This window comes from Aythya fuligula, chromosome 28 (genome assembly GCF_009819795.1).
Source record: "Aythya fuligula isolate bAytFul2 chromosome 28, bAytFul2.pri, whole genome shotgun sequence".
Taxonomy (NCBI): domain Eukaryota; kingdom Metazoa; phylum Chordata; class Aves; order Anseriformes; family Anatidae; genus Aythya; species Aythya fuligula.
The window spans coordinates 223,071-239,385 of record NC_045586.1 but is presented as its reverse complement, the minus strand read 5'-3'; the positions used below and the strand labels follow the sequence as shown (position 1 = coordinate 239,385).

General features: G+C 39.2%; 1 protein-coding gene across 2 annotated transcripts in view; it reads right to left on the bottom strand.

Annotated features, from left to right (window-relative positions):
- The window catches only part of ASH1L (ASH1 like histone lysine methyltransferase), a 58,210-nt gene that overhangs the window by 17,009 nt on the left and 24,886 nt on the right, over window positions 1-16,315 (bottom strand). For both annotated transcript variants that reach the window (XM_032204462.1, XM_032204463.1), the window contains exons 5-9: window positions 11,303-12,044; window positions 10,066-10,245; window positions 4,267-4,361; window positions 1,639-1,712; window positions 25-70 (exon numbers count right to left, since the gene is read on the bottom strand). In XM_032204462.1, the coding sequence (XP_032060353.1) occupies window positions 25-70; window positions 1,639-1,712; window positions 4,267-4,361; window positions 10,066-10,245; window positions 11,303-12,044 (1,137 nt within the window). The remainder of the gene's footprint in view (window positions 1-24; window positions 71-1,638; window positions 1,713-4,266; window positions 4,362-10,065; window positions 10,246-11,302; window positions 12,045-16,315) is intronic.

Genomic DNA, 16,315 nt, shown 5'->3' with positions numbered 1-16,315 from the left:
TAGTAACAATAAGATTTTACTTACTAGAACGGATTTTTTTATAAAGTGGGACATCTGGCTTTTTATACAGCTAAAAGAAAGAGAAAGAAAATTTTAATACATTGCATAACTGCATCGGTTATTCCAAAGAATCAGGGAAATTTTGTCCTGTTAATATGTAAAGGTTTTGTAATCATTACTACATAATTTGATTCTATGAAATATATCTGCTTTCTCTTCTTTAGGCCCAGATTACATTTAGAAAGAGGTCACAGAAGTTTCCAATCAAGTATAAGTTATGCTTAATGAAGTAGCTAAGAAGTTTTTCTAACATACTGCTTTTTTCCCTCCATAACATCTGAACAGAACAAGATGTTATCATGAGGACCAACTATTTGGGGATTATTCTGAGCAATGCTTTTTTTTTTTTTTTTTTTTCCCCCCAATATTTAAAAGAAGAATAATTATTTAAAACTACTTTGGAGAAAGTGTCTTTGGTGGAATTATCACATGCCAATATTTAAAAAAAAAGTGAAAAAGTAAAATTAAGGTGGTAATCAAAACTGTGACTACAGGTAACAACCACGAGAAATGAAGATTCATCTTCTAATTAGAAAAGTGTCCTCTGCAGATGCAGATGACTGGAGGGAAAAGGGAAATTCTTTCAGACAAGCTTTAAGGAATAATTTCAAATTATTACATATATAACCTATGTATTGCACTAATGGCCTTCCATCAGTAACATACACAGCAGACAGGCATTGTACAAACTATACAAATGTTGTACAAACAAGACTATTCTGTAATGGTTTTCAATATTCTAGATAGCTATGGAAAATGTCAAGGAAATAGATCATACGTATCCATTATTTATGCAATATTGAACAGCTAAGTCAGGCAGATGTAGGCAATCTTCAGTACATGTCAAGAAACTGTCCTCAGCTGAAATGTCAACAGCTATCATTACTTTAAGATTACATTTTGGTGGTATTTCAAAAGGTAGCTGGAGCCACAACCACCTGGGAATTTGTATTGCTCATTCACATCCTTAAGTTACATGTCTCAGAGCACTTTCCTGCTGCACAGCTGGGGACAGATTTACCTTCCAGCATTAAATCCTGTGTTAAATCACTTGGTGGAAACTTCTCAGGGAAAAAAAAAAAATCCTATTTTTAGGTTTGCACATATTTAAAGCTCTTTAAAAAGAATGCGACTGTTAAACACTTTCTCTTCTTTCCTCAGTACGAAAATTTCAGCTTGCAAGTGAAAAATAAATTCCACTCTGCTGGGAGCGATCCAAGAAAAATAAGGCCTGAAATTTCTCTGTGCTGTTGGCAGTACATCTGAATTCTCCTGAGGCGTGTCTAAAACAAGATCATTGCAGAAAGCAGGCACACTACCAAAATAAAAGTCTGCAGCAAAATTAATGACTTTTTTGGCAGAAACCTATAGGATTGCTATTTTGTAAGAGATAGAATAATGGAAACTATTCACATTTAATACATATGCAAATCCTTTTTTCCTCACCCAGTGGCAGCAATAAGAATATTCATTAATACATAGAATATATAAACATAGCTTTCATGCAAGAATTCTGCTGTTTTTTTTTCCAAGACTTCCAATCATAATCTTGGCAACGAGTAACTTTTTATCTTGTACCTGATTGTGTTTCCACTGCCAGAGGATGTCGTAAGGCAGCTGGAAGTCAATTCTCTTTTGTCTGAGATACTTCCCTGAAACAAAAAGGTTTATAAGTTGTACACACTCATATTCACATATCCCCAAGGGGCAAAAGGACTGCTCCTAGGCACACTGCCAGAATTCTGATAGGGCCTCTCCATGTCTGAAAGTCAAAAAGGCAGAATAGCAGAATCTTCCGAGAACATTTTATTTATTAGTGACAAGCACAGGAAAGAGCATTCCATCTTGCTAGCCTTTGCATTCTGCTCTGGTTTTGCACTGAGGTTTAAAGCTGTATAGACACCAAGCAAGCTTCTGTCTCAGAAATGAGATGCGCTTGCTGAGTTAGAGCTGCATTCTGCTTTGATGACTGAACTTTAAGGGTGTCATTAAACTTTAACAGTTACAGTTAAAATCTGAAGAGTCCTGCCAGGAACCTTGCAGGTGTTTGTCCAGGAGGGGTTAACTGAATGCGAGTTACAGAACAGCAAATAATTGACAAAACTGAAGATGCCTCTGTGTCATACTGAGACACTGCTAACTCCTTGCAGCAATCCCAAACAAAGGAGACGCTTTCTCCTCAACTGTGTACATACTAAAATGATTTATCACAGAGATCAAACACATATACAAAAACTCTGCATATGTGATTCATACAAGGTGGTGAATCACAGTAGCGTACTTAGAAAACAGATTTTGAATTTTGAGAAGTTTCCAAACCTTTTCCTACAACCTTTACCAAACTAATTCAGACTTGACAAAGACATTCCTAATTGTTTCAGAATGACTTCAAGATGATCTGTATTTTCAGCAATATTTGAAACTTTTTAGACAGGAAACACTGCTTTCACTGTAGATTTTGTCTTTATTCCAAAACTTACTATCACACCAATCTTTTCCTAAAGGAAGGAAACTGACTCAATAAATGCTTTGTTAATATTAAGACCTGAGGCTTGACACAAGTGCTAGGCTACTTCTAGCTAAGAAGTACTCTTGGCATGTTGTTGGAAAATTGTCACAAAATTGTAGTGAGAAGAGTGACTAAAGATGAGGTGTCAGTCTCATGTTGGATTTTCCCAGGTTTTCTAAATGGTAATAAATGCCTTTATGTTCCTCCAGCAATAGTCTGCGATTTTGTGTAAATTCACATGCATACCCTCACAAGTGGAAATTAAAATTGTGCTGTTTTCCTTACAATGTACTCCTAAATTACTTTTTATTTTCAATGCTTTATTCATCCATAGCAGGTTCCAGGAAAGAGCTAAATCTGCCGGGAATTTGCTTTCACTTCTATGACCTCACCAGGCGAAACAAAAGGCTCTTTCAAGTGCCCTGGCACCGTGCCTGCAGTATGTGGAATGTCCTTCCAGCCCTCATCAAGTAGGCACTAGTACAGTTATCTGGCACAGTCCTAAACCTTGTAACTCTGCTCTGCAGTTAGAACTACTCTCCAGCTACCCAATACAGAGCAATTAAAACAGCCTTATCTTTATTGCAGTAGCTTGTTTGTGTCTGCTAGTACAAACAAACTTGAGGTCATGGCCCTAGGAAGAGAACAGGATCATTGCACTGCAAACTGAACCTGAGCATCCCAACAGATGGTTCAGTCGTGCAGCAGAGTTATATGACCTAATTCAAAAATGAATTGAGAAAGGTCATGTTCTTGTCAATTTGAATTAACACCTTCAGTTCTGAAAACTGATTCTTAAATGTTTATGCTCACTGATTCAAACAGATCTTTCAAACTCTTCAGCTGGTATTGCCTCTCTGGGAAAGTTGTGAATGGAGCAAAAAGGTTCAGTTTAAGATGACAAACCAATTAAACATTTGTATCTGATGGGATAAATACTCCCTCTGAACAATGTAAAATTTCTCAAATCACTTTGCATGACAGTGCGTGAAGTGAAAAATCGCAGCATTTTAGGGGAGGAAAAAGTTACCTTAAAAATAATAAATCAATTTTGTTTTGTACTGGGAAACAGCATGAACTGCAAAAACTTCAGTCTGAGAGTTCACAACCATCAACCCCAGGCAGTTCAGTCAAATGGACTGGACTTGGCAACGCCATCATGGGACACGACAAGTTCTAAGTCCTCATGCTACCCACAGGTCATAATTTCCTTATGCAGAGGGCAGAGACAAGACCCAGGCCTCATTTATGTTCTACTTCTCATATTTATCCTATGGGGGAATGTATCGTTTGCTTAGCATTTGAGATTTAAGAAACAGTAATCATAATCTCTGGCTATTCTACTGTGGTATTAGTTTGAAAAGGTGGCTATTGTACTGCATTTAAGCTAAAACATTATGGCAGTTAAAGCGTGCTTAAAACTAGACTGATATTTTCTTATGATAAATAAAAAAATGAGAGCAAAGGTCAAACAGCAACAAGGAAGCCTCGAGTCAAACTTGTGCACTGAAAAACACAGAAGGATGAGTACGACTTCTGACAAAGTTCATATGCTGAAAGATATGAGTAACCTGACAATGCCATAAAATAAAAAAGAAGAAAAGGGAGAGAAACAGAAAGACTATGAAGCAGAGTACTTCAATGTCACCTAAGAGTGATATTTGTTTCCCAACAATTAAAACATGTGAATTACCCACCAACATGAATAGGGGCTGGAAACAGTCCATGCTCATGCTCTCCAGGAGTGTACTCCAGCTTTTCTTTCTTTAATTGTATGAGGCGGCTCTTCGGACTGTGGACGACAGATGAAAGCAACAACAACAAAAAATCAGAATGAGGCACATTTCTGACATTTGTTAAAAAAAACGTATTTTCTGTTTTATTAAGGCATGAATATCTAGAACATCGAGCAAGAGAATAATAATAGGAATGGCCAAAAAAATTAACTTCCAGGTTGCTTGGCAAATATTTGCTTCAAAACTGGTGATTTGATTTTTCCCCCGTAATTTCTAAGTAGGCAACACCTGATGGGACACCATCAACTTTAAATTTGTAGTACGGAACAGATAAGTAATAACTAAGATCACAAGAATAAAACAATCTTAATTCATATCCAATGTTGTTTGCTTAGGTATTTGACATGTTATACATATATAGTGCCTGCTTTCCTACTTTGCTGAGAAGAAATGTTCAGGTTCTATTCCTTTAGTAGGCTATTTATCATTAAAAGCAGGAAAAGAACAGAAACCAGAGCTAAAAAAGCAACAAGATAGCCCCTATACAGAAGGAAAAAAAACAGGAACATGAAGTAAGAATGGTTGTATGGATCATGCAGATGTCAAACCACCTAGCTCAGTACCCTGTCTTTTCTAAACACCTCCTTTTGGCTACTGACAAAGAAAGCATGGAAAGAAAAAACTGATGTGGTTATACTTAGTACCGTAGCTCTGCAACATTCAGAAGAGACATCTAAATGTTAAATATACCAAAGATAAAAATGTTATTAAAGCCTATTAAAGTTTACTAAGCTTTTTAAGCGATTCATGTTTAATAACTGGACATACAACTGAATGTGGTCTGCACACTCCTGTAATCCCTTCTGGATTGCTAATATTTATTCTCAAAATATATAAAGTTAACTAAATTTTAGATAGTGAAAGAGAAATTAAGGCATACTGCTGAAATGAGGGCTCTGAATTAGATGCTGCATGTACTCTTCATTAAAGTACCGTGCTTTTAATAGCATTATGTGTTAGGGCTCTAGTTACTACAATACCCTTGCGTTTAACCTAATGCACATATACAGGCAGATACATACACACGGTAATGAGATGGATTTTAAGATCAAAAGATATTTTTACAGTAAATTAATTTGACTTCTGATATAACGTCATACGCTTGAACTCAGTCGAGTTTCTCTCTCTAGCCAAACAATCCCTACATTTTGTATTCAGAGGATGCATTCCATAAAGCCACTGCACCTTGATTCAAAGATCTGGAATGAAAGACAACTTGCAGTCTTCTCTGAAAGACTGTTTTGGCAGCTCACTACAGTCTATTATTAAAATGAAATGGGACTATCTGAGCACAACACATCTGAAAACTATTATCTTCATTTTTTAAGGCACATAGGTATTCCACCACCAGAAGGAGAGGTTAGCCTGCTCCAGGTCACAGTGTAGGACAGAAGGAAGGTTAAAACACAGATCACCTATTTCCAGTCCGGTGCTTCATGGTCCAGAATGTATCACCAGCACAAAGCTACTGCTTGCTCTTTACATAAATACAGCAATTGCAAACTGAAGTATACTTTGTCGAGCTATCCTAATCAAAAAGCAGCAGCATTCTCTCAAATAATAAAGGTTACTGTTTTTAATATTAATTATGACCCTCTGTTTACTAATGGCAGGCATTTGTTTTATTTGTTTAGGAGTAAGGTCTTCCATCAAGTTGTGCTGCACTGAATCACTAAGACTTGCAAAGAAAGTTACTCTGCAGTAACTACTTACAAGACCTGGAAGGCAAGTTCTTATCGAGAGGAAAAGGAAAAGCATTTTGAAAAGGCAAAGTGTGAACCTCCATTCTCAAGAGGCAAGCAAATCCTTAAATTAAAGGCAAAAAAATGAAAAACGGAAAACCATTCCATAGGAAGGTACAACTTAATTCCAGCCAAACACGCACCCTTTAACACCCACCTACTCAGTGGCAACTGAACTGTAAGGAGGAAACTAGTAGGAGAAGGAAGCAGAGAAAGCATCTAGTTAAAAACACAAAGTGTAACACAAAGCTCTTTAGGCATTGTCACAAAGAACAATGGGAAAGCACCTATTTTATTTTTCTCCCAAACACAGTGATGAAGTATTGTTAGAGGCATTTCAGAATTGTCATGACAAATCAATAAGCTGAACCAACGTCACCAATACTTCTCACCCCTTCCTTCTGAAATCGCAGAAGTTAAAATGAAATAAGTATTCAATAAAAAAGGAGACTATGCTAAAGTAATCAAGGATAGACAGAGAGCTTTATAAACATAAATGCCACGCCAAAAAAAAAAAGCCACTTGGATTAAAAGGGGCCTCTCCACAACGTTGAGAAAAGGTCCATATTAGCAGGCCCATGCAGCCCCACTAGGAAGAAAATAAGCTCTTCTTTTGGGCTGGGGTTTCTGGGATGGCAATTCAGGTTCTGTTTGGTGGACAGAGCCCTCCATTCCCCTTTGCTAAGGCACGCCAACAGCCTCGCAGAAGCTCCCAGGGGGTGGCCGAGTGCTACCACCAGCCCTTTGTGACCCTGAGCAGCCTCGCAAGGGGCTTCCCCCAGGTCCTGCACCCACGGCCCCAGGAGATTTGGTTATGTTCAAGCCCTGGGCACTTGGTCCCTGCCAGGCCTGTGCTGCATGTCACCCACCTCCAGCCCAGCCATGAGGGCTGAGGATGTGGGCTGGGCCCTGTGCTGCCTCCGCGGCTGTAGCCTGCACCTCTCTGGCCATCCCTGGACTGCATCTGACGCTGGTCATTGTCACTGGGCCTGATCCTGACCTGCACATCAACTCCCCTGCTCCACCTTGGTCTGCCTCCTCACCACAGATGGCTCTGGCAACACAGACTCTCGGTCTCTGTAGGCTTTTTCTACAGCTTTGCTTCTAAAGCATTCAATTAGCTACTGTGATTCACCCTGCAGCTCTGCAAACATCAGCAAAAGGAAGGCACTGATAGGAGCAAATGGGTGGAAACCTCACATTCAAGCCCGTGCTAAACTGCAGTGATGTGTACGCCAGGCGAGATGCAATTCAGTACTGATCACAGCACAATTGTGCAGACAACACTCCTGGAACAAGAACTCAGAATTTCTTATTGCTGATAAAAATCACAGACAATATGAAAAACTTTGCCAGATATTTCCCTAATGAGAACCATATTTTTGTTAAATACTAATTTACTTTTAATTATTTAATTTCTTTGGTGAAGTAGACTTTGTACTCCTCTAGGAAAGCTACTACTGGGTAAACAGATAGTGACTCCAGTACACAATCTTCTTTTGTTCTCAAACCTGCAGTCTTGTGCAACCACACACTGAACTTCTCTTCAGCAAAAGATCAGTGTGATTCTTCCAGTGGGAGTTGAGGATTCTGGAAAATTCATGTGGACGTAACAGCTAATGCTGTCTACAAAACTACTTTTGGGAATCGAGGTAGAACTGAGGCTAACTTCAGACATCACTCCTTTTGTTCTTAGCTCATTTGCAAGGAATTACAAAGTTTGAGCTTTCTTCACTGTGTTTTAATAAAATTTCTACATCAAGGTCAGCTGGAGTGAAATTCTGGTTAGGCAAATTGTACAACTCAAGTGGCAGCAGAGAAACTAATGTACAGCTCTCTCTTATAACAGCAGACTAAACTAGCAATGAAATGACAAATATTTTCTGTGCTGTTGTTTTAGCAGTTGGATGTAACTGATCTAGAGAGAAGCCGACAATAAACGTCAGTAAAACTTCCACTACTTTATCTGTTCTAAGGACACTTAGAATAATTTGAGAAAGATGCAGTAGGGTAAGAAAATGGCCTTTAGAGTGACATGTCTGCAATTGCACTTATCATTTGTCTCTGTTTCTCTTTGTACAATATCAACTAGAGAATGCAGAAGCTGTTTTTGAAACAATGATGACACTTAACTGTATCATCACTAGAGGGTGCCGTACAATTACAGAGCTGCATTTTTGTTTTCAACTAAGATCATATTTTCATACTCACACAGCTGCAAGTTATACAAATTATTAGAATAATAAAATGAACTTCTGATGTCCTCTTGCACTGGCACACATCTGACAGTGCAAAAGAACTGGAACAGCAAGTTTAATTAACAGAAAATTAATTATAAAAAAGTGTCTACTACATTGCCAATTTAGTTTGCTGAATCAACTCAGTAAAAGTAAGGAGAGAGCCAGTGCCAGGACAAATGAAATGCTGGGATCAGCCTTTTGCACAGCACCTTGGTGTAAGACAGGACACCTAAAACAAGATGGCCACAGTTCTGTCCTTGCCCAATTATGCATCTCCATACCTTGTTTCAGTATTAGTGTTCAAAATACTATCAAGAAAGGTAGCTCAGATTGTGTAGGCTGCATTTACTTACTTGATAGGGAAAAGTTTCCTCAGTAGTCTCAAGCAGCTCATCACAAACATCATTACCAGTGCAAGGGAAGGACTCGCTATGTGGAGCAAGAACCAATGTGAAGACCAAATCAGAACTCTTCAAGCCTCCATGGAAATGCAACATGAGATGTGATGGGAGAGGGAGGATTGCAAGCAGAGGTCAGCTTTGTGCTGGCCTTCTCCATGGCAGTGACCTTGATTCCATCATCACTCACAAACATCAACTTTTGTTTCTCGTATTCATGCAGTTTTTCAAATGACATCTGCTTACTGGCTATGAAGTAAGGGTTCTCTCTGGGGGCTGACTAAGACTGACAATGTCACTGATGTTTTATTGTAAAAGATTCTCAGGTCCCATCCTAACGCAACACACACACCTCGTTTTTAAGAAGCAATACTGGAGTGTTGCATGACTGTGTATACCTGTGACAGAACATCCAAATACTATAAATTTTAGCAGAGCTGCAAAAGAGCATGCTTTCTAACTATTAGAAACAGATGCACTTTGATCAGACCTTGATCTTTGTTCTTCCTTAGAGTCTTGATCCCTTACTCATGCCCTCATTCTACAATGCAAAGGAAAGTGACCAGAACAGCAGATAAAACTATGCTAGCAGCCTCCCAGCAGTCTGTGTAACCTTAAGTGGTCTACAAAGTAGGATGAGTCAGAAGGTGAACAACTTCCCTCTTTTTAATTTGACAGATCATATTTAAGAGAAGTGCAAATTCTTAACTTTCAGCACAATTGTCCAAATGGCTGCAGAAATCTTACGTAACTACAAAGAGAAGCAGAAGCGAGCTGGTTATCAGAAACGGGAGATGCCCACCTTCTAGCGTACACCACTGAAGCGCTCAATTTTTACACTAAAGAGCTCATACAAAGCGAAGGAGATGAACTTCACTTAGCTGTGAAATGAACAGGCTGCGTTCCTGAAATTCTTTCATACCAAAGATGACCACTCAACATCATTCAGTCAATAAAAATAGAAAAGTAATGGCCCCTTTTATGTAGACGTGGTACTCGGTTCCTGAACACCGCAAGCTCTGCCAGCAATTTTACTACTGTGATCATTTGATTGTAGAAAGCAGCTGTCTTACCTTCTTCAAGGTCGATACTCAGAAACACTTTCAGACTGCTGGAGGCTGCTTTCTGACTGGGGCTATATTTTAAATCTTCACTGGGTCAGATTCTGATAATTATCATGTGTGTTATTTTTCACAGGCTTGAATTAAGTTGATGGTTTTATTTCAGCTACTTATTAGTAGCAGCTCTTTATGGCTCTAGCTGAAAGAAGACAGTTTCCACTGGAATATCAGACAGCAACTTTCCCCCGGTATTACTTACTCTGTTGTTTTGTACACATCAGAGTAGAGCCCTGCCTTCTGGTACTTCTTCTTTGGGGGCCGAGGGGCTTTTTTCTCACGCTGGGCAAGAGAAGGCAAAGGCTGTTCAGTGTTTTCAGGTTCCTGTGGTTTCCCAAGGGCATCATGTGGACTGGGTGGTTCAGCTGCTGTCTCAGAAAAACTGGAAGGAAAAGTAAAGATTATCTTACAGTATTTCTTACCATAAACATTATCTTACCACGTCATTATTCCTTTTCATGGTCAGCAGCAAAATAAAAAGCCCAGGTTTCTGAATTACTAGGTGCCTCAGCTATTTAAATATGTAACTCAATGATCATGATCAAGTGGTAGTTAATCATAAAAAGTGGAGAATCTTTTTAGAGTAATGTTATTACTCCTAATATTTACCGGTTGGAGCCTTAGTGCAGTAATTTAGAAGGTGACTTACACTATCTGCTTTTGTACTCTAAAAATAGTACGTGGTAAACCTTTTCTTAGCTTTCAGGAGAGCCATACAATATATCCTTTGAACACACAGTTCCAGCAAAATTGTGCAATTCTAAATGTCTATATCTTAGTATTAATTTCTGAAACACAAGTGGATGATTATTTTCCAGAATTATTCTGAAAACACAGGAAGGAAGACTTCTGAAAGAGCTTGATCTGTTTATGCCGATGACTTTGGGGACAAGCATGTGAAGACTGAATCAGAGACTTCTGGCGTGTTCCTTTACCAGCGATTGCACTCCTAAGACAGGTGCATATTGTAACTCCTATTTGCAGCTTTGGTTTTACTCTTTATTTGCTGTGTATCAGTTGATCTCACCTGACATTGTGTCACTTGCAAATATTTGCTTATCATGCATAGAAGTCACACACTTAAGGTTCCCATGGAGCATGTAGCACCCATAGTTTGTTATTCAGCACATGATGATCTTTGCTGAAGTGCCTCATTAGTAAACTTGTTACCAGCAGATTAAATGTATTTTTCATTGAGATAATCAGAAAACATGTTTCACTTGAGACACGAGCACAAAAACAAGCTTTAGATTACCTGCAATTCCATTACATTTTAGGGTGTGATGTTTGGTAGCTTAGAAAGACCCTTAAGCTTTCTTAAAACCGACAAACTTCTTTGTGAAACCAAATGCAATGAGCAGAGTTGGTATGAGTAGGATTCTCTGATGGTCTGAAATGTTGTAAGTGCCAACATATAACGGAGGTTAACGGAGAATTACCTCTTTGTGCTCTCCTGTTCTTCTTCTGGTAGAGACTTTTGTCGTTTCCTGGCCTGTTCCTCTGCAAGCCACCTCTTTCTCTTCCAGCCTTTTCGGTGATCTGTATTCAAGTTCACACTTTGCACTACAGCTTCAATTACATCTGTGATGGTATCAGGTCCAAGGTGTAAAGGACTGCTGCTTTCTTCCCTTTTGTCTAACTCCTGACTGACCAGTCGAGCTGCCTGGAAAGCTTGCATTGAGACGACAGCCTGCATTGGGTATTTCCGGGGCCTACCTGGCCTGCGTTTCACAAAATTATTCCCTGTCCGTGACTGCCTTTGCAGCTTTTTGGCTTTCAGAATTTTATTGACGTGGTCAAGATTTTTTTTTGTTGCCAAGATCTTGTTATAATTGCACATTTTCCTAGCTTGTCGCTGCATGGCTTCAACCACACTTCTCTTCAGATGATGTGGGGAATAGCTGTTTGGTAATCTGTCTGACAGAAGTGAGATACTATCACTGCAGGAGCTGCTTGGAATTGCTGGAGCTACGAGGCTGTCCTGTTTTCCTAGGCTCCTCTCCCTGTTGTGGTTTCGAGCAGGACTAGCTGATGGTGGAACAGATACATTTGCAATGACTGCTTCTATGGTTTTGTCCAAAGTAGCCTGGCCTTCATGTTGTGCCATGCGCTGCAGTAAGCTGTCCACTGAATCATCAACAGCAGTTGCCAGCCTTGTCCCCCGCGTAGGTACTCCAATCACTGAAACACAAACAAATAGAAATGTACTGGAACTTAAGCTGGAGACTGAAAAGCATGCGCTAATGTAACTGCTAAAGGGAAGACGACAAAATATTTCTGTAAAAGGGTTTGTATCTTTTGGCAATAGAGACATTAAGCATTAGCTGTCAAAGATGCAACACAATTTACAATAAGTATTTTCTAGTCCAAGTCTGTTACTTTGGGGAAATGTGTTCCTCATCAATTTTCCCAAGTAACAAATTTGCAAGTGCAAATGAAAACACTGTTCCCAGAGTTGAAATGATTTAAAGGAAGAAGAATCAGCAGGTCAACTTCTAAAAATCCTCCTATGAACAATCCTTCTTTCTGCAGGATTCAAAAAAGATGCAACATGCTTGCAAGGCACTGCTGTAAGCACTACCAACCACATGAAAAACCTAGCAGCCTGAATAATTCTGAAAGCAAGGGAAGGATTTACACTTTCAGCTTTCAATTTTAGATGAAATAATAAAGACAAATTACCCTGCTTTCTTATGGTCTTTAAATACACATTGGGAGGGAGCTGAAAGTTTCTTGCAGAAACACCATCTGTTTAGCACTGTGAGCTCCATAAGCAGCTGCGCCGCCCATGATAACCAAACGGCATGACACAATGCATTTGGACACCAAGTCTAGTGGCTGTCCTTGAACTAGTGGTTCTGTTTGGAAACTGATCCAAAAGGATCAGACAACTGAACCACAAACCCCAAAACAGCTGGAAGCACTGGTCATGCACACTTGCTTGGCTGCAAAGCAGCTCTCTGACAAATGCACTGACATCCCACATGCAGCCAAATCTGCATAGAAAGGTAACAAAGCCTGGTCTTTACCAGCATCACATCAGTGTCTTTGAAGCTGAAAAACCTGTGACTCAGTTTTATTCCTGTGCTCTCCTGCACAAGAAATGCCTGAACTTTTAACAACTGCCTATACACAGCCTTACAGTTTGCTGTTGCTCCTTTTAATTGAGTGAGTAAAACAAATGTAACAAGACAGAGAAAGAGAACACTTCTTCACTGTAGAATATTTTCTTTAGCATATGCTGAAGAAAGCATCTGTGACAATGTTTGTTTAAAGGGAGGAGGAAATAGCAGTTTTGCCACATTCTTTACATATGGAAATTGTAATAAGTAGTTCTGTAAGTACATATCCTAAGGATGTTTCCTACGAATTTGCAATCAACTTCACTGTCTAAGAATGTCTGAATTCTAACAGCAGCTTTTTCTGCAACTGGGATTCCATATAAAATCGGTCAGAGTTAAGGATTTTTTGTGTCCCACAAGCAGGTAAGCTTACATTGTATTTTCCTCAGTGGCAGTGGTACTGCAAACAGGGTCTCTTTTTACTACATGGCTGACAGCTTCCCGGGAATACACAGGAAAAGAACATTTTCAGATCTCCTTCCCTCTGACAATTTGGTCAAGGGATTCAACAGTTTTGTAGCTGTGAAAGTCCAACAGAGCAACATCTACATACTCACTCCCAGTGTGACTGCACGAGTCTTGCCTCCCTACAAAAAAAGGCTCAAATCTCGTAAGTGCCTTGCAGAATGACTGCTGAGTACACTACAAGTCACTTCATGCTGTTAACAGATAACTGGGCACACTCTGACTTAGCGGCTGTCCTATTAATCCAGCAAATTACTGTGATATTACTGAAGTAATTTATACGTTGATACAATTTACTTTTTCTGCAGCTCACCAATCTATCATTTAAGGACTAGATGAAATAGTGCTCCAAAACTATTGCTGGATAATCTGTACACATACACTAGATACACTACGTGCAATGACCCACAGCTTTTCCACTCACACAAATGTGCACGTTTGTCTGTCACCCAGCCCACTGAAACGTAAGACCTTTTCTTTAAAAGAAAGTTAACTGTGAATAGAAAGCAGCAACAGACAGTTACAGTAAAAAGCTGACTGCACGTCAAAGACACGATTAGACTGAAAATCAAGGAGAGGACAAGTATTGCTCTTCCACAATATTAACTGTCAATTTGCAATTTTAAGTGCAGTATGGTGCACGAGCAAGAGAAAGGTGTGATGTTATACAACAGCAGCTAACATAGAAATGCATTCTTCATCTTAAAAGGTGCCAGCTTAAGTAGCTGTTTATCTACCATAAGAATAACAAGAAACCAAACTAGAATGGAACTTGATGCCTAGATCTTAATGCCCTTTCTAATGAGAACTGAAGCAAAAAATACACCATATTACATGTACTTCAGACACACTGTGATTCTTAGCATCACTTGAGAAAAGCCTTCCCCCTTTTGCTAAACATCAAGAACAATGCTGTTCCCTGCATTTCTTCTAGTTAACATGTACTCACAGGATGGATTCTTCCACCTTTATGTCCCTTGTTACTTTTATCTCATTTTAGTTCTTGTTTTTTCTGATTTTTGTCCTCACACGTTTGTGCTGTTCTTTTATAATTAGCTTTAGTAAACTGTCCTACATTTCAAACCAGGAACTTTTAACTTTCTACATGCTTTTTTGCTTGTGTTTGGGATGACTAAATGGTCATGATTCTGCCAAGCTAGTCTTGTCACATGCTTCTTCTCATCCATCATCTCCAGTTCATGTCCCGAATGACACTTCTTAGTGGTGTGAGCCTACCTTTAGCACTCTTTTCCATTAAATTTGCCTTCTAAGAAATCATACCTACAAGACCTGAACTCACTGATACCTTCCTTCATGAAATCCACTGTTTTTAGTTTACTGTTTACTATCCAACTGCTTCCTAAGGATATTTTTTTCGTGCATCTTTCATTCATATTGTATTTCACATTGACATTTTCAGTCTGTTCCCCCCTAATGATCACAATCAAATCTAGAGGAGTCTCTCTTCCTATTGCTTTTCCTGTTTTATGGTTGAAAAAAACTATCCTCCATGCTTTGCTCGTAAGTTTTTATCTTGCTGGATTCCCTTCCCCATGAACGTCACACTGGTTTCTTACTGCTGCTAAAGGCTCTTTGAAAGATGCTGCAGATTGTGCCAAATATGCCTTTCGTGCTTCATCTTCTTGGCCCAATGGGCTGTGGTAGATTATGATGATAGTGCCCACAAGCTTTCCTACCACTAAGTATCACTCAAGTTATCTTCTGTGGCTCTAAAACCTCCCTTCCATTTGGGATATAAGGAGGTGAAAAGCCCTTTGCTTTCTTCCTTGCCTAGCCTTTCCACAAAGGTTACATTACTCAGTGTGAATACCTTTGTAGTGAACTACCCCACTAAGTGTTCACTGTGCCGGTTACTCAATCTTTTAACTAGCCTTCAAACATTTCTATCTAATCCTATTTATTTTCCAACCTTTTTTGCATTAGTATATTGGTTTGTTTATTAGATTTCTGACTCATCCCTCTTTCTATGATATGCTATCTTTATCTCCCTTCAAATTTTAAGCCTCTGCTGAGCTTCTCAGTGTTTATATTATCTATATGTTTTTATTACCTGTCTTTTCTGAGCTTATTTTTAAGCTGTACTTCCCAAAATTAGCAAATTGGTACACAAATATAGGCTTTCCCTTCTTTGTCAAGTGAACGAATTTGGACTTCAAGCAGCAACCTGTGTAGCATGTCACCCCATGGCTGACAAAGCCAACTCCATTGACATCTCGCCAGCATACATTTGCTCAACTTCACAATACATTTGTGCAGAAGTTCTTGTTTGACAGAACTGATGAGGAGTTTCCAGCCCTTTCAGTACTTCAGACTCTCTCCTGTTGTGATTTTTGACCTGCCTAGGTTCATTCACAACTATACAATTGGGGTTGACCAGGATGGACGAGCTACCTGTCATCCTCCATCATCTTAGCAAGATTCTCACATATGACAAAGACAACACATCAGCATACCCCCTCTTGATCCTAATAGTTATCTACCAGTTATCTACCTTTGGAGCAGCCCAGAAGCCAAGCTCTTCCCTACAGAGGAATTTATTCATCTAATTCATTGATTAACTGTAGTGTCACAGGTCTTACTAGTAATTAAAGACTCAAGCTTCATGAAGACTAATTTAACACGGTGAGGAACTAAACTCCATAGCTATGCTGCTGCTTCCATATATACCAGCTCAGTCCATATATACCAGCTACAGTCCAACCTGAAGCACTTGTATCCTAAACTCTAAGCAGAAAAACTCAGCATCTCCATGAAAATACTGCTGCTGTAAAATTATAACAATGTTGTCTTAGCTGCCTATAGCAGTATAGATCTTAGTATTGCTCTGGTCCCCAAAACAAGATC